The 27,935-nt window shown below is 41.9% G+C and overlaps 1 protein-coding gene across 1 annotated transcript; it reads right to left on the bottom strand.

Moving 5' to 3' along the window:
* Positions 1 to 117: 117 nt before the first annotated feature.
* On the bottom strand, positions 118 to 27,935 carry LOC135707280 (protein I'm not dead yet-like). Its single transcript, XM_065229078.1, has 8 exons — positions 27,894 to 27,935; positions 27,316 to 27,828; positions 27,176 to 27,258; positions 27,049 to 27,116; positions 26,595 to 26,982; positions 26,432 to 26,529; positions 463 to 743; positions 118 to 399 (listed from the first exon to the last, which is right to left on the bottom strand). The coding sequence occupies exons 1-8, from the start codon at positions 27,933 to 27,935 to the stop codon at positions 118 to 120; spliced, it is 1,755 nt and encodes a 584-aa protein (XP_065085150.1).

The following is a 27,935-nucleotide window of genomic DNA, read 5'->3' as shown; positions in this document are numbered from 1 at the left end:
ACATACCAAAAGCTATTAGCACAATATTGTGATATGAAATGTTTTATATTTTGTTCAATTCATTGACAACTAAATCTAATAGTAAACGGTTCATAATTCATTGCCCTTCAGTCAACGTCAATACACGGAAGAGTTATCAACATCCTGTATAGCCCAATCTGGAAAGGTGTCGATTCCCGGATACACAATGGCACCCCATGTAGGGAAACCGATGCACATTACCATCAAAGTGATGATCGCTGGACCAATGCCGGCCACCGCCATGTCTTTGGTGGCAATATGGGCAGTACCAGCTACTATAGCATTCCCTGGTGATCCCACTGGCATGTGGAAGGCATAACTGCAGCACATCGTCGCCGGAAGCATAAGGTACAATGGGTGAATTTTGATAACGATTGCCTGATAACGAGAAATTTGTCAATGCTAGTCATAAATCTATTTACAGTATCTTTTTGAGCTCACCAATTCAGCCAAGACCGGGATTATGATATTACAGATAGCAACGTTTGAGGTGAATTCGGTGATCACTGTGCTTACTAAGCACACGACGAACAGCGTTGCCAGCTTCGGTAGACTCTGCAGACCGGACAGAGACTCTCCCAGCAGAGTTGACATGCCGGTGGCTCGACCGGCTTCGGCGAGGGCGAAGCCTCCTCCAAGTAGGAATATGAGGCTCCAGTGGACGTTTTGGTTGACATACTTCCACGTGATGAGCGCTGGCGATGGTTCCTTAGGGAGTGGGCCTGGTGGAAAGAAGTAAAGGAGATTAGCTAGGTTTCCAAATGAACAGTTGAGATCCAAAGCGGTAAGGTACATCGGGACAAGTTGAAACGGTTTTTTTCAAAGCTGAACTCTGGAAAAATCATAAAGCAACATAAACCGGATGTTTTTGAACCAAAAGTTTTGTAAAAGCGTCTTCTATCTTGAAAAAATATTGAACTATAGTTTGGATTAAAAAAACTTACTTTTTTATGATACAAGCATGGTGTGTGTCTAATTTCGAGTACAAGGTCAAGCTCTTGTCTAAATGCTCGATTTCATATTAACGCAAGCGTGAAGCACTCAACGCGCATTGACTTTGAGGACTTTGAGAGATTAGAGGGGAACTGTGTGCAATAGGCGTTTCAGGGTAATAATATCGACGACATGTTTTCTCGTGCTATACTAAGACTAATTTATATGAATAGCTTTCCTGATAGATCAGTAGCCTATTTAGTAATTCTAGGTGAAAAACCCTGCAATTGGTTTTGGAAAACGCATTATAATCGCTTTAGGTCATACTGACGTCTGAGCGAAAATAATTCGACAGCAAACCCGATGTCTCTGGTAAAATGTGTAACAGCAATTGGCAATGTTTGAAAAAAATGCCGCCCCCGGTGGTGTAGTGGTAAGCGTGACTGCTTTCTCACCCCAATGGGTCTGGGTTCAATCCTTCATTGTCCACTTCAAATTGTGATCTGCAAACGTCTTTTTCTTATTCGCATTTTCAAGCTTATTGCTAAGCGCATATTAGATTATTGTGTGCTCTCAACTTAGTGTTCTAAATGCACTTCCACAGTTATTAATTGAGAGCTTTCGATGCCAATACCAATGCATGAATTTGTATATTGTGTGGCAAGCACAATGATACTCTATGCCCAGGGAAGTCGAGAAAATTTCCAACCCGAAAGATTCCCTCGACCGGATCGGGAATCGAACCCGCCGCCTCCGGCTTGGTAATACCGTGCCTTTACTGACTAGGCTATGAGGCCCCTGCAAACGTACCCCTTACAAATGAGACGAATTGAGTACATTTTCCTCTTTTTTCATTTGAAAACTGATGCATTTTTTTATCTCGTTTGATTTTTGCCGTTCTTTCCGGTGCTATTTCCTCTCGCTATAAGGAGCTGCACTGTCGGATTAACCTCACTTATTTTGACATCTGGCAGTGGTTTGTTTACATAAACTTAGAAAAAAAATTTAAAAAAATCATTCAATGTTTTTTTTTAGATTTTTTGGAGAGGAATATTTTTCAATCGTACATAGTCGGATGTCATATCTTTTAATTCTTTTTATTTAAAACCTCAAATCCACTTGAATCGACTAACAAGCAAAAGTAACCAAACCAGGACTGGATGTCAAACTGATCAATGCGGGTTCATCGCGTTCATTCGTGACGTCAGCGTGCAGCATACTATTATATGATCGCAGGACGAAAAGAATCAAATTTTAAGATTTAAGGATGAACGTTTTTGATTTAATGTATGAAGTGGAAATAAAGAAAATTGTGTCGCGTGCACAACACAACACAAAGTGATTAAAACAAAAACAACCAACAATTGGATTATTGGAATATTTTCGAGGGGCCAAAAAAGCATCCATTTATAGGCCTAAGAAGGGAACAGTAGGTTAATAAGGCCTGTACTCGAAAAAAAAAATGCACCAGACAAAAGTGTTCGCCAAAAATTTATTTTAAGTCGGATTTTCTTGAAATTTTCGGGGAATAAACTAACATATACGGATTATGTTTCGGCATCATTACTTTATTCAATTTCTTTTCCATCGCTGAAAGCCCGCACCTTTCCCTTAAGACCCCTCATTACATTTTGTGCAATGGTGGAGCCGACCTTTTTGGTCACTTTCATCCATTCTGTCTTCAACTCCAGCTCGTTCTTAAATACCTTGGACGATTTTCGAACTTTGGCCTTCTTTATGGCCGATAATCTTTCCACCGGACGAATCTCTGGTAAATTTGGGGGGTTGGCGGTTTTTGGTACAAAAACAAGGTTATTGTCATTGTACCAATCCAACGTCGATCGCGCGTAATGGCATGATGCCAGGTCCGGCCAAAATAATGTCTCGTCTCCGTGGGACCGCAGGAAGGGCAACAGACGCTTCTGGAGGCACTCGGTGTGGTAAATTTCGCTGTTGATGGTACCCATTGTGATGTACGGTTTACTCAGTTTACCGGATTGGCATATGGCCTGCCAGAGCAAGTATTTTTTGGCGAATTGTCCAATTTCTTCTTCCTTATGTCCTCCGGAACATCAAACCGTGATTTGAAAACGTACAGCTCCAGCCCCGGTATCTGCTTTGCGTCTGCCTTGATGTAGGTTTCGTCATCCATACCCACACACATCGGTTTCGTTAACCACTCTCGATACAGCTTCTTTGCGCGGGATTTGGCCGCCGTGTTTTTTGATGATCACGCCGGTTCGGTGCCTTCCGGAACTTGAATACACGAAGCCCAGCTCGTTTCATGGTTTGCTGAACGAACCAGGTGGAACACTTTGCCTGCAAAGCCGCCTCACGAATCGAAAGGTTCGGATTACGCTTGAAATAATCCAACACCTTCCAGGCCTTCACAGGGTCAGCTGTCTTCGATTTTCTTCCACTTCCAGCCCGCCGCTCGGTCGTCTGGGACTCCTTAAACGATTTTACCACCCGAGACACAGTTGTATGGGTGATTCCCAGTTGTCTTCCGATCCATCTAATGGTCGCAATTGGATTTTCCATGACGGCGCGCAAAATTCTCCGGCGATTTTCTTCTTGTTTCGATGGCATCTCAATAACCACTGAACCGATTGTTATGAAATTTTGCACATGTAAACAATTCACTCCAAACTAGTTATACCCAGATTTTCATCAATTTTTACCCACGGATAAAAATGGTGCATTTTTTTCAAGTACAAGCCTTATTGCATCCATTTTCCTGAAATATTATCTTTAAATAGAATTCCAAGAATCTCCAAGGAACCTACTACTCCAAAAAGGAAAACCAGCATTAGATATATAAGGGTAGCAATTAAGAATTCTATTAAGCATCCACATATGCTGAATTATAAATACAGGTTAGGCAACCGTAGGCAGAAATACAGTCAAGCTGTCAAGGAGCATAAGGAAAAGGAAAGAATGATCTTCTTTAAAAATTTAAATTACTCTGATGTAGGACAAAGGCTAAGAAAAACATACAATTTTTTGAAAGGATTTGTTAAGCATAAAAGAAGAAAGGATGCAGCCGGCGCCGATGGTGTAGTGGTAAGCGTGACTGCTTTCTAACACCCCAATGGGTCTGGGTTCAATCCCAGCGGAGATTGGTGGGATTTTTCTGAGGCATAAAAATCTCTGGTCACGTCTTCCTTCGGAAGGGAAGTAAAGCCGTTGGTCCCGGCCCATGTGTGTTGAATGGGTGCGATATCCTACGCTGCCTTCCTGCACATTCGATTGCCGTCAATGGATGGCAATCGATGTCCGTCGGTGATTGGCACTAGATTGCGGAACAGAGACAGACGTTAAATAAAGGAAAGAAGAAGAAAAAGAAGAAACAGCGGCGCCGGTGGTGTAGTGGTAAGCGTGATTACCTCTTAGACCAGCAGGGATGGGTTCAATCCCAGTCGGCGCCGCCGGGATGTTCTGAGGCATAACATCTCTGATCACGCCTTCCTACGGAAGGGAAGTAAAGCCGTTGGTCTCCGGTTCATGAGTTGATGGGTCGATAGGTAGGGTCCAGGTGTGGGAGCTGCCTCCCTGGCGTCGGTAGCATTGGTGCTCAGCACGGAAAACAAGATCGACGGAAAACAAATCAAAGGAAAAAAAAAAAAAAAAAAAAAGAAGAAAGGATGCAATGATAACTGCAAGACTTGGGAAAATATATAGATGAAAAGTGAAGGTCCACAGATAGAACTGTGCAAAGATCACGATCAAGTACCACTTCCAAATCCACCGACCAGTTATGAAGTAAGAAGTATAATTAAGTTTTCATGTAATGGAAAATCAGCAGCATCAGGTAAAGTTTTTATGGAGTATATCAAAGGCGCTGACGAGGATACATTAGAAACACTTGTGAAGTTAATTCAGAATGTATACATAGAAAATGAAATGCCTCAAAAATGGTATAAGTCAACCCAAATACCTATACCAAAGAAAGCAGGAGCAACTGAGGCAGAACATTTCAGAAGAATATCTTTGTGTTATATAGCATATAAAATTTAGACAAAATGGATTGCTAATCAACTAAAAAAAATTACGGGAGAGCCAGGACTGCATCAAGCTGCCTTTACAACGAAAAGATCCACTGATGATCACATTTTTGTAGCAAAAAGAATAATGGAAGAGAATTGGAATACTGGCAACGACCTGATAGTTTTAGCACTAGATATAAGAAAAGCTTTCGATACATTTAAGGTGCAGAGTCTCAATGATATTCTTCTGGGATATTAGATGTTCCATCAAGATTAGTGGACAAAATTCTGATGTGCGTTAAGGACTAGATGACTAGGGTATTTTGGGAATCTCAATATTGAAAGGAATTTAAACGTGGTTAAGGCACAAAACAAGGCTGTCCTCTTTCACATATACTACTTATTTATTTGATGCAAAAAGTGCTGGCCAATGTTTCAATTGAAATTCCAGAATTAAAACTTCTTGACTTTGACGGTTTAGTTCTTCAATGGAACTGAAGTGGCTGTTCTTACAAAAAAAGAGCAGGATTTCTATAGCTAATTGCGAAAAACTTATTGTACGGAAGATATACAGCCAATGTAAGACAAGCTTAAATTCAACGCTAAGAAATTGCTTGACTGTAAAACCATTAACAGAATAGCTAAAATAAATTCTTACGCCCTTCGCGAGCCGCTAGCACGCCTCTAGTGTTGAGAATCAAAAATCATTGACAGTGGTTTGTTTACATTTCTTTAGACACGGCTGGAGCAAGTTTGATCAAAAAGTCGATCGCGTTCAGAAATGTCGTCAAATGGAACTCGAAAGAAGAAAGAATATTGCGCACCAACACCTGGAAAATCCGAAGTGGTCCGGTATTAAGCTGGCTAAAGTGCTGAAGATATCGAAAACAACAGTTTGTCGAGTGCTCAATATTTACAAGAAAACCCTAAGTGTGGACAGGAATCAACGGACCTATGAAAAAACTAGAACCAGGGATCGTCAGCTAAGCATCAAGGTATTTAGGTGCGTTAAAGACAACCCCAGTATTTCGATCCGACATGTGGCCAGAAGGTACAACGCCAACTTTCAAACGGTGCGGAACATCCTTGCCAGGGAAGGATTCAAGTCGTACAAAGCCAGTAAACATCCAAACCGACACATGAACCAGAATTTCCGTGGCCATAGGACCGTGTTTTGACGAAACACAAGGGCTGCACTTTGATCGATGACGTCAAACTAGATTTTAAGCAGCTTCGCGGTCAAAAGTTTTACATCGTGACTGGAAGTGGGGATGTGTCGGAAGGTTCAAGTTCGTGTTTGCCGAAAAGTTCGTGAAGAAGGCCAGGATTTGGAAAGCGATTTGCAGTTGTGGCCTGAAAACGGAACCATCCGTCACATCATCGACGATGCCATCCCACATAGTGAGCGCTCAACTTCCGAGCTGAACAGATGTATTTTTGCTACAGTTCTGTGGAAGTCGAACACAAGCTAATTACCAGTGCCAACTGTGTTTTTTTTTCTCTTTCTGCGCATCGCTGAGCCGTTACGTGTCGCTGCGCGTCCAAACGACTTCGCGATGGGCCGTCGAGAAAACACCTTTCGCATAGATTTTGCGAACGTGCCGAAGAAACCGGACAATGCCAAAGTTCACAAATTCTGTGCGACCATATTGGGTCTGAAGCAAGGCTACGGATTCAGAACAGCAGAACCCTCGGAGTTTCTTTCGTGAAAGTCGTCGACCTAGCGTTGGCGCAACGAATCTGTGAGGAACACGACAACAAACACGAAATTACGGTCGACGGGAAAAAATATCCGTTGAAAATCACACTGGAGGAGGGAGCAGTGGAAGTGAGGCTCTACGATTTGTCCGAGGACGTGTTGGATCAAAAAATCACTGATTTTCTAGGAAGATACGGTGACGTAATCGCAATACGAGAACAACGATGCGGAACCGATATCGATTTCCCTGGCATTTCGACCGGCGTTCGTGTAGCAAAAATGACGGTGAAACGAAACATCGAGTCGTGGGTCACGATCGACGGCGAAGTGACAAATGTAACGTATTTCGGGCAGCTACAAACATGCCGACACTGCCGCGAATACATGCACATCGGGGCTACTTGCGTGCAAAATAAAAAAACTGCTCGTGCAAAAATCATACGCCGATGCCGCAAAGCAGACGCCGTCGCAAAAAACGAGTCCAGTCGACTATAGTGCGAACCAAACCAACACAAACTCAAACCAAACCGCTCCCATTGCGAACCTAACTAAAACGACCTCGAACCAAGCTTCCCGGCCTCGGTTCGAACCAATCTCGGCCAAAGCTGTTACCATGCCACCACCGAAACAAATTCCCCAGCGTCAACAACAGAAGCTGTTACCACCAGTTCTGACCGAACAGAATTTCCCCACGTTAGCCCCTACCTCGGCTTCGATTCCCCCATCGGACAGCGGGTCGTTGACTCCCTATACAAGTCAACAACCCCCCGCTAGCGGCGGAGTGGATCGCAAAACTGCTAGTGGTAAGTCCGATGGAAACGAAACAGATTCGTCTGTAGGGTCATCCAGCTCCAGAAGACATCTCCGCACTCGACCACCAGGCAAGAAGCCTCGCGTGGATGACGACTGCGACGACAAGCGAGATGGGAGTTACCAACCGTCCTAATGGCTGAGTTCTCCAGTTACAACCTCGCCACCATCAACATCAACAATATTACGAACGCAACGAAGATTTACGCACTGGAACTGGATATCGTTTTCCTCCAGGAGGTGGAGAATGAGCAACTCTCTATCCCTGGCTTCAACGTTATCTGCAATGTGGACCAAGCAAGGCGGGGAACGGCAATCGCGCTGAAAGACCACATACAATTCTCGCATGTGGAGAAGAGCCTGGATGGTCGTCTCATCGCTTTGAGGGTGCAAAACACGACGCTCTGCAACGTATATGCGCCATCGGGGACAGTTGTTCGTGCGGAAAGAGAAAGATTTTTCAACGGCACGATCGCGTACTACCTTCGGTACAACACTCAAAACGTCATCCTCGCTGGAGATTTTAACTGCGTGCTACGTCCGAGCGACTCAACGAGTTCCAACACAAGCCCGGCTCTCCAAGCGACCGTACGGCAGCTACAGCTTCACGATCTGTGGCTGAAATTGTACCCCACAACCCCCGACTTTCAACGCAGAACAACAACGACTCTACGAGCAATTACGACTCGCATATGATGGCTATTACCAGAATCCCACCATGCTGGTGACCATCAACCGCGTAAAAGCACAAATGCTCACGTTGCAGCGGCAATTTGCGCAAAACTTCATCCGCATCAACGAGACGTTTATAGCCGGCGAGAGCATATCCAGGTGATAGCCCAGTAAGAATTGTCGGTCCGACGCGACACCGATGAGAGACCGACGCGTCGGGCTATCGGCCTGATGTGAGCCTGATGAAACAGCCCGATTCGACACCTTGTATCGGGCTAATTTGCAACAAAAACGTCGGAATTGTAGACCTCGAGAAAGTGCTCTCGCTCGATGCGTAAGGCCGATGTGAGTCCGATGTGGAGCAAAATTTTGTATGGCGCATCGGGCTCGCATCGGGGTGCCGATTTTCGCTTTTGAGCGGTTTCCTTTCAGAATGACACTCCGACGCGAAGCCGATGCGGAACAAAATAATGTTCGTGGCATCGGGCTCGCGCCGGGGTATCATTCTGAAATGAATCCACTCAAAAGGAATTAGATTACCAATAATAAAATAAGCTTAATAAATATAAGAATGTGCATGATTATAATAGGAATCAGAAAAATAATACCGTAATACGAAAACGACTAATCAACATAAAATAACCTCTTTTTACGCGAATAGGAGAATTTTCGATTAATTTTGGAAACATTGGACTTGTGACCAGAAAATGGACCGTGGTGGATACGGGGTGCCCTCCCGGAAGATCCGAAACAACCGTAAAAGTGGCCAATTCATGAAATCGGCTCAAGAGCTCTGCGGTTTTTCCTAAAGATAAAATTTGGACTTATGACCAGATACATGGACCCTGGTGGCCACGGGGTGCCCTTCCGGATGATCCAGAGCAACCGTCAATGCATTGTGCTGAATGTGGTAAATTTAAGAAATTGGTTCTAGTGCTCTGCGGTTTTTCTAAAGCACTTCTACAGGACTCATTAGATAGCATTTGGACTTGTGACAAGAAAATGGACATGGGTGGCCACGGGGTGCCCTTCCGGAAGATCCGGAACAACCACAAATGTGGTAAATTCATGAAATCAGTCCTAGAACTCTGCAGCTTTTTCAAAAACACGTCTACAGGACTCATTATTGCACTTATACAGGACTCAATAGATAGCATTTGGACTTGTGACCAGTAAATGGACTCTGGTGGCGACGAGTTGCTCTTCCGGAAGATCCGGAACAACCGTAAAAGTGGCCAATTCGTTAAATCGGTCCTAGAGCTCTGCGGTTTTTTCTAAAGCACTTTTACAGGGCTCATTATTGCATTTATACAGCACTCATTAGATATAATTTGGACTTGTGACCAGAAAATGGACCCTAGCGGCCATTGGGTGTCCATCCAGAAGATCCGGAACAATAGAAAAAGTGGCAAATTCATAAAATTGGTCCTACAGCTCTGCGTTTTTTTCTAACGCACTTCTACAGGACTCATATGATAGAATTTGGACTTGTTTCCAGAAAATGGACCCTGGTGGCCATCGGGTGCCCTTCCGGAAGATCCGAAACAACCGTAAAAGAAGCCAATTCATGCTAATAGTCCTAGAGCTCATGTGGTTTTTCCTAAACACTTCTTCAGGACTTATTGAATATGGACTTGTGACCAGAAAATGGACCCTGGTGGTCACGGGGTGCGCGTCCGGAAGATCCGGAACAACCGTTAAAATTCGTAAATTGGTAATCGGTCCTAGAGCTCTGTAGTTTTTTTTTTAAGCACTTCTACAGGACTTAACAGAAAGAATATGGACTTGGACCAGAAAATGGACCTTGATGGCCATGGGGTGTCCTTCCGGAAGATCTGAAACAAACTTTAATGTGGCCAATTCATGAAATCAGTCCTAGCACTCTGCGGTTTTTTCTTAAACACTTCTACAGGACTCATCAGATAGAATTTGGACTTGTGACCAGAAAATGGTCCCTTGTGCCCACGGGGTGCACGGGGAAGATCCGGAACAACAGTTGAAGTGGCCAATTCATTAAATCGATCGTATGGCTCTGCGGTTTTTTTAAAGCACTTCTACAGGACTCATTACATAGAATTTGGACTTGTGACCAGAAAATGAACCCTGGTGGCTATCGGGTGCCCTTCTGGAAGATCCGGAACAACCGTATATGCGGCCAATTCATGACAGCTTTGCGGTTTTTTCTTAAGCACTTCCACAGGCTTCATCAGATAGAATTTGGACTTGTGATCAGAAAATGGTCCATTGTGGCCAAAGAGACCCTTCCGGAAGATACGGAACAACCATGAATGTGGCTAATTCATGAAATCGGTCCTAGAACTCTGCCGTTTTTTTTTCTAAAGAACTTCTACAGGACTCATTAGATAGGCTTTATACTTGTGGCCAGAAAATGGACCCTGGTGACCATCGGGTGCGCTTCTGGAAGATCCGGAACAACCGTAAAAGTGGCCTATTCATGAAAATTGACGAAAATCCATATGGGACTGATATGCGGTTATAGGCAGTACAGTACCGGACATAAGTATATGACCTCGCTATTTTTTTTCTCTTCAAAAAAGTTCAAAGAGCTACAACTTTTCCGTATGTCCATGAAGTTTTCTGAAATCTTGGCTGCTGGTCGGCCAACTATTCAAGATTCATCTGTGAAATTTTGAGCGTGATTGGTTGAGTTTGTAAAAAGTTGGAGCATTCTTAGAGTAACGACTTTTTTTGGAGTAGCCTATCTAAAAATGAGATTTCTTGAAGTACAATGAATCAAATAAGCTGGAATTCGGTCCATTGATAGTCAAGATATAGTGCTTCCATATGCTTCAAGATTTACTAAAATCCGTTCAGTACAGAAAAAGTTTTGCCAATTTGATTTTTTCCACCATCTGACAAAATGGGCGACGTCATATATTTTTGTCCGTTTTTGGAGGACAAAAATATATGACCTTGCATGAGTACTACTGCAACGTAGTAACATAATTCTGAACTCAATTTTTTAGTTTCTGTTAGTTTCCAGTCTCCCGAACTGTTGACAGTTTAAGCGGCTTCAATCCTTTTCAAAATAAAATACTTATATGTGATAAGAGGTTATGTGCTTTTGTCCTCCCAAAACGGACAAAAGTAAATGACCTCACCATTTTTTTGTCAGATGGTGAAAAAAATCAAACAGGCAAAATTTTTTCTGTACTTAACGGATTTTTGTAAATCTTGAAGCATATGAAAGCATAGATAGGCTTCTCCAAAAAAAGTCGTTACACTAAGCATGCTTCAACTTTTTACAAACTCAACCAATCACGCTCAAAATTTCACCGATGAATCTTGAATAGTTGGCCGACCAGCAGCCAAGATTTCAGAAAACTTCATGGACATACGGAAAAGTTGTAGCTCTTTGAACTTTTTTGAAGATAAAAAAAATGTCCGGTACTGTAAGTAGGGTCCAGGTGTGGGAGCTGCCTCCTTGGCGTCGGTAGCATTGGTACTGAGTACGGAAAACAGATCGACAGAAAACAAACCAAATAAAAAAAAAATCAGATAGGGTAAACGCTCCAGTAGTTGCGGAACCTAACCTAACCTAACCTAGGAACCTAACGCTTCCAACGTATCGCAACTACTGGAGCGTTTACCATATTGAAAATTGTTCAAAATCCAGGATTGACTTGTGAAGTTTTTTAAGATCTTGTGACTTAGAGAAGCTTTTTAAGATCTTGTGCTTTAAAATATCAATATTCCAGTTAAAACATTTTTTTTTTGATGTTCTAGAAATTGAAAATTTTTCTGTATTCTAAGACTTAAAAAATGATGATCAATATTTTGAAGTTCCAATCAAATTCCCGGTTATTTTCCGGTTTTTCCCGGTTGCTTCCAATTCTCAGTTAATTCCTGGTTCTTGCGGGTTTCCTGGTTGAGTGGCCACCCTGACTGAAGATGGGAGTAAATTCGATTTGTTGTTAACAGATGAAACCAGGTACGTAGCAAGGTCTCCAGGACAGTTTTATAATAAGCCCAACAGTGACTATTGCAATCTCTGGACATAAATCCAGCAAAATATTGATAGGAGGAGCTTGAGCGGTAAATTCTTGTTCGATTCTGACGATCTAATGGCGGTAATCGGGAAAGAATGGTGCAAAGTAATTCTCAAAGTGGCAGTTATTGCATTAGATGGCTAGCTATCGCTCGGTATAGTAAGTAATAAAAATAAATGTTTAAAAATTTCCTTAACAGCTTAGTTTAGCTGAAATTACGAAGCCTGACAGGAGTTTTTCAGCTTGATGCCTATTTTGTCTACCTCAAGTTTGCAATCGCATGGTTTCTCCAACCCCCATTCAAACACATTCTAAAACTAATACAATCATCCTGTGCCATAAGTTAACTCAGTGATCAAATAACATAAAATTTGTTCAGATTTATATAAACATTATAGAAAAAAGTATGTAAATTTCAGTGGCTAGGCTTGGTGCATTTTTATTGTCCGATACTGTAGGATTTCAGTAAAATTAAATTTATTTTGACAAACGATATCAAACGATTTGTTCAAAATTAAAAATCCCACTTTGATTTCACTAATATTTGCGTAGATTGTGTATTTTGTGGCCTCAGAAAAAGGCACGGTTCAATGCTCGGTTCTGTCGAGAGAATCTTTCAGGCTTGAATTTTTCTCGACATCCCTGGGCATAATTTTTATTTGCCACACAATATACAAATTCATGGATTGGTGCTGGTACATAGAGCTCGCAATTAATAACTGTGGAAGTGTAGATTGCCTCTTGGGCCTAATCCCCCGCTGCTGGCCTATCGAGCAGAAAACATCCAATATAATAAAGACAATTACACCGTCTTCAACCAGAGATCGCACAGACTGAACACTTAACACTAGACAACGGACAACACACAACACCCAGTAAACCAGTAGGGAATATTACGGGTTACGAAAAGTTCCACCGGCTGGAGCGGGAATCGAACCCTCACTCCGTGGTACAAGCTGAACGACGGGTGACGCCGCTAAACACTCGACCACGAAGCTCACGATATATTTATGTATTTATGTAATATATTTATGATTTTAGAGTAAACGAGTCAATTACACTGTTCCGATGCAATGAACCATAACACATGCGGGAGGGAATCGCCGTGGAAAACGATCTTGGGATGACACTGGAAGTGCCCTTGACGATTCCCTTGGATGGACGGATCTTCGGTGGTGGACTGTAATTTCGGATGATCGGTTCGATGGAAATAACACTTTTGCTACACTAACTTAACTACATTTATTGCTCTTTGCTCTAGTGTACACACTTTGAAGGTTGAATTAATACTGATCTCGTTTTGTACTGTTCTCCCTCGCACGGTAGGGATTCGATAGTATTGAGCGTCGCTGTTCGTAGTGTTGCCGTAGAAATAGGATTGGGTGCTACCTCACTTCAGTCCTTCTGGGAACGGACGGAACATATACGTTTGGTACGATGCTTTTAGATCAAAAGCTACTACACATAATCCTCAAGAGCACAAAGTGTGAATATTTACATTCTTTATTCTCGAAAACAAAAGAAGTGCTCCAGGCGAAGCACGAAAAAAAATCCTCTCTAATAAACTGAACTGCCAAGGCTAGAAAACTGTAAAGACATTAGACATAGAATATCAAATAAGGTTTGATAAGTTGCTGTAGTAACTGGAGCACTTAGATTAAGAATGAGTGTAATTTGATGATTTGGAATAAATAAAATTAAAAAAAATTAAAAAAAAAATGTAGTGTCTTGAAAATGAACTTTTCCTCTATGATTTGATCGGAGGCTTAACACACGGTTTGAATTTTTTTTTTAACTGGTATCAAGCAAATAATAAACGGATAATAAAAAAGTTTATTTTATCGGATTCCTTGAACATTTACTCTATAATGATAACAGTTGTCTCCGATTCAAACAAACATGAATTTAAATTCCCATAAGTTAATTTCAATGAACCTGTATGCCCTTTTTAAAAGTCTTCATAGTTTTCTTTAAAATTCCATAAAAGTAATACGTTTTAGGGATTAAGTAAGTTTAATGCACCTTGAAACTCATTCCAGGATCCCGGATTCCCCGGGATTTAACCCTTTACTGCCCAAGCCCGCCTTTAGGAGGGGTCAATTCAGAGAGCTAGGACAAAAGGAGTCGATTTTTCCAACAAATATTTTGCCAATGGTGGGAAAGATACATCTTTTATGTACCATCTTCAGGAATATTTGAGATAAATTGGTAAACAGATTATTTCAAAAAGCTATGCTGAAAAGATGTGCTCTGTAATTTCCAACAAAATTGCAAAAATACATTTTTCTCCAAAAAGTAAATTCCGTCGTTAACAGCTTAAGCTCATTAGTTTTTGCTAAATATTTTCACCAATGACTGCTTTTGAATTCTAGTTTCAGATGGCCAAATTTGGTTGAAAACCGAGCAACCATTCGTAAGAATATTGAAAATAATGGTTTTTACAAAAACTGATCTAGATCAAAATAATTTCAATCAACTTCTCATATTTGTATAAAGGCCTTTCGATACTTAGTATGCAAAATTATCAGAAAGTCTTAAATCATATCTCGGGCAGTAGAAAGTTAAAAAAAAACAAAATCCTGAATCCCGGGATTTTTTCAAACCCAGGAAACTGGACCCTCTAGTGCGAAGTAATCACTGACTGCAGAACGCATGCAATGCTTCGAAAAACAATTAATTTATCGTCAACAGTGGTATACTGCCGCTATTCGCATAACAGTCCCATGTCCTATGGATTTCCTATCTACATGGGACTGTTATGCGAATAGCGGCAGTATAATGATGATGTAATGTGTGAATATATAATATGAAATTTCACCAATACATACACAAAATATAGGATTTCTTCCACTGAATCAAAGAGTTTACGCACTGAATGTTTCAGTGCCCCTAAATGAATACTTCTCACTGTAGTGCCAGGTAGTTAAAAAAAATCTGAACTAATGTCCACCAACCGGATGGCTTTGGCTTACTGAAAAACTTTTCTGACGAACGTATATGGTCAGGATCTCGAAATACAGCTTATACAAAAAGTTCACATTTAAATTAGCACCTCGTAGTGGAAAAAATTCGAACCAATGTCCGTTAATCGTGAGGCTTTGACCAACTGAAAAACTTTTCAGAATAATGTTATTGTCGCTAGACTTGGACACCGAAATGACCAACTCGCGACAATCGATTTTACTCTACGGTAAACATAACGTCGAATATAGTGCGCTGTAATCGTTGAATGATGCGCTATAACGCGCACTAGATGAGACGTTATGTTTACCGTACAGAACGAGAGTAAAATCGATTGTCGCGAGTTGGTCATTTCGGTTTCCAATTCTAGCGACAATACCTTCTTTATGGTCACGTTTCAAGATACAGCTTAAATAAAAACGTTTTTTTCTGAACTGTTGTCCACCAACCGGAGGGCTTTGACTTTATGAACTACTGTTTTGAAGATCGTTTGCCTTTTAGTCAGGGGTCATCCATTAATTATGTAAGCATTTAGGGGGGGGGGGGAGGGGGTTGGCAATTTCTTACGCTCCATAAAGAAAAAATCAATTTTGTATGAAGAAAATTTTACAAAGGGGTTTGAAAACGTCAGTGGATGGTCCTTAGTGTATCGGGATATCCGCTGTTGTAACCACGGTCAAGTCCCATAAAAGGGGCTGTTTACAAACTAAGTAGACGATCGTGCATACAAATTTTTAGAAGTTTGTACCGTACACAGCCAACAGAAATAACCCACGGAGTGAGTTCAGTTTACTCACCTTTGTCAATCTGAAAAAAATCCACACCCGGTCATTAAATCACACCTCGCACTTTTGCCGAAAGAAAGTACGATTTGTGTGGTTTATCCGCAGATTGACGCAAAAATGAGTAAACTGAACTCACTCCGTGGGTTATTCCTGTTGGCCGTGTAGAAAATTTCCAAAACCAACCCCCCCACTCCCCTCACTAAACCGTCTACGTAGCTTATGCACAGTCCTTTCGATACAGGTACCCACTAGGTTTCTATTAGCGCAGCCCCTATTAAACGCTTTGTCGGGGGAAGCCTGTATATGGCAGCAAGTTGCAGATACGAAGATAGCTATAAATATCTGGGAGAAGTTGATGGGATTTTTTCGAACGGGAGAAAAAATCACAAATACCTAATACAATTTATGAACGTTAAAATAAAATTGATGATGATTCCTCTATCATTTGGTTGAGTCGACTTGCGATATAACTTTAATCCGCGAGAAATCGACCATTTGTTTGTTTACAAAAAAAAATATCAAAATTTCAAAAAGAAAGTAAATTGGAATGCGCTCACCAAATTCTGCATCCGTTATCCTTTAAATGATCATGGTACTAGTAGACTCCTTAGAAACCTGAAGATCCGATGCCATCGCTGCTGTTTTTTCTTAATTTTTTCCAAGGCGAATAAAACAAAGAATTTTGCAAATCCTTCAACCCGTTCTTCTATTGTAGGTGACAAGTGGACACCATTTTCTATTAGATTTTTGTAGATCACTGCCTCAATTTGAATAACTTCATATTCTTCTTCTTGGCATTTGAAGCTTATTGTTTACGGCATTTAAAAAAGACAATTGACACAGCCTTCAACCAGACATTGCACAGGCTGAACACTTGATACTAGAAAACGGACAACACACAACATCCAATAGACCAGCAGGGAAATTTTAAATTACGATAAGCTTCACCGGCTGGCACTTAGCTTTTGCGTGCCTTCAACTTATGTTTTAGATGCGAGTTTTTTCGATGGTAACTCCAATGCATGAATTTGTATATCATGTGGCAAGTATAATGATATAAAGGGTGATACGGTCAAAATTTGGTCAATATCAACTTGACGTATTTCTTTCAATTTTGCATTTAAAAAACCTGAACACCCCTCATTTTGAAGGTGTGTGTGTGTAGAATGTTGCTCCTATTTTGATTTTGGAATTCACTCTTCAGTTGTCAAAATGCCGTCCAAGCAAGAAGAGCAGCGTATCAAAATTTTGCTCGCGCATCGCGAAAATCCGAGCTACTCGCACGCAAAGTTGGCAAAATCGCTAAAAGTTGCCAAATCAACCGTTACAAATGTAATTAAAGTGTTTGGGGAACGTTTGTCGACAGCCAGGAAGTCTGGATCGGGGGGAAATCGAAAACCGGAAGCCGCTGAGACGACAAAGAGAGTTGCCAGTAGTTTCAAGCGAAACCCTAACCTCTCTCTCCGAGATGCCGCAAATAAGCTGGGTGTATCGTCTACAACCGTGCATCGAGCCAAAAAACGAGCCGGACTATCGACTTACAAGAAGGTAGTGACTCCAAATCGCGATGATAAACAAAATACGACGGCCAAAGCGCGATCCCGGAGGCTGTACACGACGATGCTGACGAAGTTTGACTGCGTGTTAATGGACGACGAAACCTACGTCAAAGCCGACTACAAGCAGCTTCCGGGACAGGAGTTTTATACGGCAAAAGGAAGGGGAAAGGTAGCAGATGTTTTCAAGCACATGAAACTGTCAAAGTTCGCAAAGAAATATCTGGTTTGGCAAGCCATCTGTACCTGTGGCTTGAAAAGCAGCATTTTCATAGCTTCCGGGACTGTCAACCAAGAAATTTACGTGAAAGAGTGTTTGAATAAACGTCTGCTGCCTTTCCTGAAGAAACACGGTTGTTCCGTACTGTTTTGGCCGGATTTGGCATCTTGCCATTACGGTAAAAAGGCCATGGAGTGGTACGCCGCCAACAACGTGCAGGTGGTTCCCAAGGACAAGAACCCTCCCAACACGCCAGAGCTCCGCCCAATTGAGAAATACTGGGCTATTGTCAAGCGGAACCTAAAGAAGACCAAAAAACTGCTAAGGGCGAGCAGCAGTTCAAGGCAAACTGGCTTTCTGCGGCGAAGAAGGTGGACAAGGTGGCTGTACAAAATCTGATGGCAGGGGCCCGGCAATTCGGATTTGGAAAAGCGGAAGCCTAACTGAATATTTTTCCTGAATTTTATACTAATTGAACTTGAAAAAGAAATTTAATTTGATTTTTTAAATAAACGATTTCACCGATTTACACGCGTTTTCCCTTGACCAAATTTTGACCGTATCACCCTTTACTATGCACAGGGAAGTCGAGAAAATTTCCAACCCGAAGCATTCCCTCGACCGGATCGGGACCGCCATCACCGACTTGGCCGCACTGCATGCAATCATCGCCATCTTTACCGCATCTGAGGCAACAAATTCTACGCAATACACTATTTCTTCAGCACTAAGTCTACGTAGAGCCGCCACGCCAAAGGTTATCGCACTGCATGCACTGGTTGCACTTACCCGTACGATTAAAATCGATTCGCACGATGAAAAACAATCAAAACGCGAGACCACCAAAAGCGAAAACTACCGCACTGCCACGGACTGTGTGTGTGTGTGTCATCCTCTATCCCTCACCCAGCCGGGGGCGTTGGACAAGTAGAACTGCGAATAATTTGATCAAATCTCATGCTCCGTAATGGTGCCCTTTATGTTGTGAAGACTAGTACTTCAAAAAGGGTAACTTTTGAGGCAAGACAGGGTGTCCTCAACAAGTTAAGGGAACAGGGTGCACTAGATGTCCACAACAGGTACAGCAAAACATCACATAGACGCCCTTATTCACACTAACTACTCAGGGGATAGAAGGTCAAGAAGAGCCACCGCCGCCAACTAAAGCTTGAACCGGGTACCTGGGACTCCCACGATATACCCGCGGCAATGGTCAGCAGACGATGCCCTGTGCGTATTTAGTATGTAATATGTTTTATTTGGATACACAAAATGTTTGAAGCCATGCGTCATCTAAACCATAATTTGCATCACCACAAATACACTTGTCAACAATCTTCAACTGGAACGTGCTCATCAAATCACGTCACCCGGGAGCGCATTCCCGATGCTTCCAAGCATATTTTTCTCTCCACTCCAACCACACAACAACCAAATATCACTTTTCTTCACTTTTCTTTTTCAAGACACTCCGTGCACAAAAGCAATGCACATCGCAAAACCCTAACAATAGATCAGCGCCGTGCTCATCACCGCGTAAATAAAAAGAAATTAAAATTTTCACTCGCGATGCCACAAATTTTTGGTCCGGGAAAAACAATAAAACCACGCAGCGCCTAATCTTCTGATGCTTTCAATTTTGCAAACATGATGAATCATGTTTTCTTTCTTGATTCTAAAACTTCTCGGAAAGCGAGAAAACCACCACTCACACACGTATAACCGTCCGGGAGGCAGAGTGCCAGCGCTAATCCGGCAAATGCAGCCGAAAACTATGAAAGAGAATGCACGCACAAAACAGAGAGCAAATTTAGATACAACCGTATCCAAAGGCGTTCAAAACTCGACTATTTTTTGAAGAACAGAACACTTGTAAACATAAATCTTAAAATTTATGATGCAAAATTTATTACATTTATGCCATATACTAGAGAGCTGTAAAGTGCTATAAGTTCGGTTTACAAGAATAATGTATTGTAATAATTGTTCTGGTGTCTTATGAACAACTTATTACCACATTACAGCTCCTAGTTTGAACATGGCATTTGAGTCATCGAAAATTAATTTAATTAATCTAAAAGCATTTCGCGCTTCGCGTTGAGTTTACAATATGACTGACTACTCCTTGAAAAGAGCTAAATTCGCAGTGCTGACTCATTGTATAGGTACACCCAACCCATTTTTTAAGCGGTCTTATTTTCATTTTTTCCGATGTTCAAATAAAACCAAGCTTGACGAAACTGGTGTCCAAAAATCTGCAAAATATTAACCAACAGAAAATTTCTAAATTCACCATAAAAAGAAAATTGTGAAAATTCACCTGCTTAAAAACCACCTAAGCCACATAGCCTTTGATCAAGCTCAATATGCAAGAGGAGCAAATTGTATTTGTATTTATAAAGTGTTACGTTAGCCTGCAGTTGACAGTTTTTACTAAATCAACAATTCCGCAAAATATGAACGCATTAAGTGTCAAATCAAAATATGCCCAAAATTCACCTTCACCCAGACACATATTATGTGGTACTAACAGAAAACATACCGAACAGCAACTGCACCCCGTACGGTAATCTCTGTTGGATAGGACAGGGAAAATGGAGACCCGAGATAGAGTTGCCACTTTGTGTGATGATGATGACGAAGACGATTCTACCACTCTACCGCTAATGACGGTGACGGACGGACGATGACCAGGAATGACTATCAACCACTACCCTTCCTAAACTCTTTGCTGGGAACCACCAGCAACGGAACAAACCCGGATTACAACGACCACCAACGATACTGTTTTCTCCACTCGAATAGAAAGAAAAAAAAAATGTTTACTTTATTCACTTCACGCCATTATCCGTAATCCGAGCAGCTCCGGGCTTCGTAGCGTGTTACACTTTCATCGCACCGTTCGTTGCCACTGGCACTGGGGACCGTAATATCGCTTTTCAGGGAGGAACAAACACTTTTTGGTCACTGCCGGAAACAGGACAGAACCGTCGACGGCACCGGAAATTGGTAGCAGGAAAATCGACACCGCAAACTAGCACCAGATATTATGGACTTTCATAAGTCTGCAGAGAGTCTCACCCCGACCCGACGAACGATGACGATGATATTATCACTTTGATTTTTTCTTTTCTTTCTGGCTTTCGCAAAAGCGGCACACAAGACAAGACACAAGCGACGACGAACGCATTCGCAAGGCAGGCTACACGAACAACGAATGACGAACCGATCCGCCGATCTGAGTCAACTACCGCACTGCCACGGACTGGAATGAAAACTAATTAGAATCGAGCCGAGCCGTCACTCTTCCTTTTTTTGCCTCGCTGGTCGCTGATGCAGAGCACGACTTACGAGCACGAGAGCTTATTCACGCATTTTTCTCTCTTTTCCGCTTCGTTCGAGCAAACTCTCGCGAGAACCAGCAAAAAGTTTCTCACTCAGCCCGACGGCAGCCCGTGAGCCCGATGCTCTTCTTAGTGGGAGACGACGTAAAAAAACAACCATAACAGGACTGCAGAACGAACGAGGAGAGCAAATACAAGGCTCTCTGGAGATCGAGCAACACATGTTTCGATACTTCAGGGACCTGTATGCGGCGGAAGAGACGAGGCAGGTGGGGGAAGAAATGTTCGAAACTGAGAGAGCCGTACCCGAGAACGACGAAGCCAACGCAGCTCTAATGGCAGAGATCAGCATTGACGAGTTGAAAAACTCCATCCGAACGTCGCAAAAACGTAAATCACCGGGGATCGATGGTTTGCCGGTAGAGTTCTACCTACGAACTTTCGACGTCATCTATCGAGAGCTCTACTTCGTTATTAATGAAGCTATGACGAATGAGCTCCCATCTGAATTCGCCGATGGCACTATTGTGTTGGTTAAAAAGCGAGGTGGGGATGGGACAGCAAGAGCATACCGTCCGATCAGCCTGCTCAACGTCGATTTCAAAATCCTCTCCCGCGTGATGAAGGCCCGTCTGGAACGAGTACTGCGGATCCATCGAGTCCTGAGCGACTCTCAAAAATGCGCAAATACCGACCGTTCTATTTTCCAAGCTACACTCTCGCTCAAAGATCGTATTGCGCAGCTAATCGCGAGGAAGCAGAAGGGGAAGTTGATCTCGTTCGATCTTGACCACGCGTTCGATCGGGTCTCTCATGAGTTCCTGCATCGGACCTTGCTCTCTCTGGGCTTCACCCAGGGTTTCGTTTGTTGGCTCTCTCGAGTCGCTGCTGCCTCTTCATCACGGCTGCTAGTGAATGGGTGCCTCTCAGAGCCGTTCCGTATAGAACGGTCCGTACGCCAGGGAGACCCGATGTCGATGCTGCTGTTCGTGCTCTATCTTCATCCCCTCCTCACACGGGTGGAGCGTGTATGCGCTGGTGACCTTTGTGTTGCGTATGCTGATGACATCACGGTGATTGCCACCTCAAAACACACGATCGACCGTATTTATCAGCTGTTTGGTAGCTTCGAGATCGTATCCGGGGCAAAGCTAAATCGACTGAAAACAGTGGCGATCGATGTTGGTTTTATCAATGGAAATCCACTGACGATACCAGGGCTGCAGACAAAGGAGAATGTCAAGGTACTTGGCGTTATTTTCACCAACTCAGTGCGACTGATGGTTAAACTAAACTGGGACGCTTTAGTATCGAGGATCTCGCAACTCATATGGTTGCATAACATGCGCTCCCTTTCCCTGCAGCAGAAAGTGCTACTGCTGAACATCTTCATTGCAGCGAAGGTGTGGTACCTCTCGTCTGTTATTCCACCGCAATGTGCTCACACGGCGAAGCTGACATCAACGATGGGGACTTTCCTTTTTCGTGGGCTACCCGCACGAGTCCCAATGCAGCAGTTGGCGCGCAGCAGAGAGCAGGGTGGATTGAAACTGCAACTGCCGGCGATCAAATGCAAAGTACTTCTAGTCAATCGTCACCTGCAGGAGATCGTTTCCCTTCCCTATTATCAGTCCCTTCTCGCCCAAAATATTCCTCCCCCCGCCGATCTTCCTTGCCTAAAACTTCTCTCACAGCAAATTCCCTTATTTCCACACCACATCCAACAAAACCCCTCCAGCGATCAAATCCATCGTTTCTACTTGGAACAAACTGAGCTACCCAGAGTGGAACGAAACCATCCAGGCATCAATTGGAAAAAGATCTGGATGAACATATCATCGAGAAGGCTATCGTCGAGCCAGCGTACTGATCTCTACCTGCTAGTGAACGAGAAGACGGAGCACCGTAGACTGATGAACGTCATCGGCCGTGCAAACGACCCAAACTGTCAGCACTGTGCGGTAGGAATCGAGACTTTGCAACATAAGTTTTGCGAATGCCCTCGAGTTGCTGCAGCTTGAGCACACATCCAGCGAAAATTGACGACGACGCTCGGCGGCTGGCAGAGGCTGAGCTTCGACGATCTTGTACGGCCAATCTTGGGTAACATGACAACAGCGAGAAGAAATCAAATTTTAAAAACGTTCATTAAGTACATCAACTTTGTCAATGTGAATATTAACAATAGAATAGATGTAGGCGAGCTAGATTTCATTTTGACTCTAGAAGATTGATATATTTTTAAATATCTTGAATATGTTATTTAAGACCTAAATAAACAATATATTACAAAAAAAAAAAATCCCAAAATTACATCGAAGAATGCCTGAAAAATCGTGTATTGCCGTTCATCCGCAAGCATAGGGGCAAAGTCATCTTTTGGCACGATTTGGCCAGCTGCCAATACTTCAAGGTAGTTCTGGAGTGGTATGCTGCCAACAAGATTCATTGTGTTCCCAAGCAAATGAATCCTCCGAATTGCCCGGAATTTCAATCAATCGAAAAATACAGGGCAATTTCAAAGCAGCGACTTCGACGAAGCGATGAGGCAGTCAAGGACATCCAGAATATGCGGGAAAAATCGATGAAATGCGCTGATTCCGTGTCCGTTTCCACTGTGCGGGCGCTCATGAGGAAGGTTCGAGATTTCGTTCGAACTGGAGAAATGTAACCATCTAATGCTGTGACTTTGATGTTTTAATACAAGTATTGTAAAGCAACCATTAATGGATTTTTTAACCTTATTGAATCACGAATTACAGATCCTTTTGTACGTACCAATTTACTTTTAGTCAGCCTTTACAGTCATATTTTGAAGAGAAGGGAATATTTATCCCATCAGATTAGCATTTTATAGGGTTAACTACCCTATTTCCGGCCTATTAAGCACAATCCGCACTTCATCTTTCTTAATCTAGCAAAGTTTAGCACCAAACGGAATGTTATTATTACTGATGGCTTTCAAATTTATTTATCTTTCCGTACGTACCGTAAGATTTGAAAAGGAGAAACCAAGCGTTGAGATATTTTCAAAAGTCTAACACTGCTTCTTGACGCCAAACTCGGCCTACGGATTCTAAACTCGGCCTAATGCATTGAAGCGCAATTGAAACGCCAATGAATTCACTTCGGCATATCGGATGAAGATAAAAATTGATTGGGTCGGAGTGCGTCTTTTGTTTTTGGAAATAATGGGTGCAAACCTTCAAATCACGCGTTCTCAGAGACTTCGTTCCGTAGCTTATTAAGTAAAGCGTCGTACCAAACGCATAATTGACTTGTTAACTCTGAAATCATAGATTTATTTGAAGTTTTCTGCTCGAAATGGGCTATTAGGCCAAAGTAGTTCTCTACCCTATAAGTTTCAAAAGGAAAAAAGGGGAACAGGACTTAAGAAAAATCCAAATATAAACCACAACCGAATGGGTGCTTTTAGCAGAAGAAAATAAAATTTAAACTCAAGCTGAAGAGATTTATAAAGAAGAAAATAGCTTAATTTCAGATGGAGAGTCTTCAGAAGATGAAAGCAAAAATGATAGAATATATAAACACTGGAAAAGAAGAAGGTTATTACTCAGAGATGCTATGTGTTTCACTTATCTGTTTCATAAAACATTTTGGGTTAAATTTCACATTCGGTTAATGAAAAACAAAGTAGAAAATAGTAAAAAAAAACTGGCAAGAAGAAAAGCAACGCACTTAATGGGAACTTGTGAGATGCACGCTTAAAATATTTTAGCAGAGAACTTTTTAATTGCTTAAGTACTTATAGTAAAGAAAACAAGATCTGCGTTTCACAACGAATCACTTCACGGGACTATACCGAGGCGGGGAGCGCTGCTGATGAGGTGTTTACACTTATGCTATTTCACTAGCGCTAATGAGCTAACTGCTAGTAAAAAAGCTCACTAGCATAATGTAAACAGGGCATCAGCGTCTACCAGCATGAATTTTACGGAGCAATTGGAATTCGTGCTAGTTGGAAAGTACACTAGCGCGAGTAAATCCGCACAGATGTAAACACCCCATGATGGAAAAACAATTATAAGTTAGCCAGGGAGTCACATCCCAGGAAGAACTTATAAACATTGTCCCTAATTAATATATATACACTGAAGTCTTTTTTACACGGTTTTTTTACGCGGTTTTTTTACACGGTTTTTTTACACGGTACGTTTTTAACGATTTCTCGACAACGATACAACCTATCGACTTGCTTCCAACCACATTATCCGTTCCAAGCTATAGGTAATCGAATGGCATACTTAAAAAAATCACAATTTTTGGTGTAAATACAGAAATTTTTAAAATATGTCTATATGGACCATATTATACTTTAATTACAAATGGCATCAAAATCCGATTTTTTAAAAACATTTAAGCATGTGAAAAATCAAAATCTCGTAGGTTTTTTTTACACGGTTTTTTTTTACATGGTACGTATCCCCCGTGTAAAAAAAGACCTGAGTGTATATATTTTGTTATAAAAAAAACATTTACTGGTTTTCTGGTTTTGGACATTTGAGCCTAACAACTAAACTACTTGAAAAAAATACAACACCCATAACGATTTCTGATGTTACAGTTCGAAAAAAGTAGTGTTCAATATGATGCTCATAAATGGAGCGTCACATATCATAAAAGTTTACATTAAATGTCGTTTAAAGTTAAGAGTAATTTCATGGAACATGAATGTATGAAAATGACCATTTTTGTATGCAACATTTCGTGCAAGTTGCTAGTTTACATCACCAGTATTATTCAGATTGTTTTACTGTGTACACCAATGGAGTAGCAAATAGAAAAGTATCTTTTACGCATTTTAATATTTCATTGCAGTGATACTGACGAATCGTTTTCGATGAGTTACGCAAGTATTTCATGAATTCATCTAACAATATTAAGAAAAAGCTTTCATGCTAAACACCTGTACTCAAACAGCATCCCGCCCTGATGCAAACCCTTTTAGTACATTTTCGTAATCAATTTAACATCCCGAATTTAAATCAAACTGGGCTTGATTTATGTATATATTTAAAACGAACTTCTGATGAAGTATAGGCGAATTAAAACTCCCGCGTGACTTCTGAAAACTGCGTATAAAACCACGTTAATCTAGGATTTTTCAAATCTAAAATCCAGTACAAATCCCAAAAAACACGTTTAAAAATCGCGTAAAAACCGACTCCAGTGTACATGAATGGGACGATCTGATTTGTAAACAACTGTTTTACGGTGTAATCAGCTACAAGGGAAGTTTGTTTTCGTCTTAATTATCGTCCATGGGCTTCTAATCAATTTGATAACTGTCATCGGAGGTAAAACACCTTGCTGATATTTGATACAATGCTATTTAAAAGCCTCAAGCATTGAATTGATTACGAATTCAGGTCCGTTATCTTTAACAGTCTCGCCACTTTGATAAACTACTAACCTGAATTCCTTCTGAAGTAGTTCAACCAACGCCAATCGGCTGGCATTATGAATAGTGCAATGACGATCAGTATCGCAGGTGTTCCGTCCTTGATTTTCCTGCATGACAAATTAGATTACGTCAGTATTATTGCATCGTAGCGTCAACCTGAACTGCTACTCACACGTCCGGGAAAATGTCCGACCAGCCACTAACGAATCCTGGACTCCGGGAGAAGAACAACACCACCGACAGAATAAAAAGTATAGCAACACTGATTTCATTTGACTTCATTGGTCCCATCTCCTTGTAGCGAGTTTCGATCACCCGCTTGGCCACAGCTTCCCCTTCCTTGCCGATTTCTGATTGTTTGGCTTGCTCACTGTGCGGTCTGAACAATCCCATAAAGTGCCACTGTAGATACATCCATACAAGAACCACGTTCAGCAGCATCAGTGGTACGTTGAAGAACATAAAATCTGGGAAATCGATTCCTTTTGCCTCGGGGAAACGGTTTTCATAGATGCCCTTAAAGGTTAGATTGGTTCCAGTTCCAATGAGTGTGCCACATCCTGTGAAAGATATTGATTAGATATTGAGATCGAAGTTTCAAACATGTAAGCTTTTAATCAAATTACCTCCTATACTTGAGGCATAAGCAGTCCCCAAGAAATAGCAGAGTGTTGTATTGGATGGTTTTTTGTGCCTAGAGGTAAACATTTCGTTATAATTCGAGAACGGATCTAACCAATTGTACTGCCTTACTCGTCCTTGGGTGTATTTTTATGAGTGCCACTATCAGCATCTTCAGGTGAGCTAGGACTTTCGTACATGTGACAGAGTCCTTGCTGAAAGAACACAAACAGTTTAAAGCATTTAGCTTATCGCAAAAGATCCTTACTCACACATTCCAGCTCCTCCAGTACGGCTTGTACGATCGGGCACATCATGGCCACGGCAGCCGTGTTAGAGATCCACATCGACAGAAACATGGTGACAATTATCAGTCCGAAATGCAACCTCCGCTGGCTGCATCCAATCAGATCAATGACTTTCAAGGCAACACGTTTATGTAGATTGCAGTACTCAATTGCCAGAGCCAGAACGATTCCACCAATGAACATTATAACAGGTTCCTTCATGTAGACCATGCAGGTCTTGCTAGTGCTGAGGATTCCCATTAGAGGAAACAGTACAATTGGCAACATGGATGTGATGGGCAGGGGAAGGGCTTCCGTTACCCAAAGCATGGACATTACTATCACAACGTAGAGACATCGGAAGGCAGGTGAGGTGTCCACTGTGAACAACACAGTTGCAACCGTTGGAACAATTAGTACCAACAGTGATTTCCAGTACACTTGAATGAACTGTAGCATTCGGTGACAATATCCGATCTGAGAGTGATCACCTCTTGGCTTTCTGAAAAATTATTTGATAATTGTGTTCATCGTGTTTCCTCTGATACTCCCAAAACTTACACTTCATCTTCCTTCTTCACACCGTTCACGTTTTCTGCAATCAT

Source organism: Ochlerotatus camptorhynchus, unplaced genomic scaffold (genome assembly GCF_037179485.1).
Source record: "Ochlerotatus camptorhynchus isolate MF236.1 unplaced genomic scaffold, CSIRO-AGI_Acam_v1.1 ptg000307l, whole genome shotgun sequence".
Lineage (NCBI taxonomy): Eukaryota > Metazoa > Arthropoda > Insecta > Diptera > Culicidae > Ochlerotatus > Ochlerotatus camptorhynchus.
This window is presented reverse-complemented; position numbering and strand designations above follow the sequence as displayed.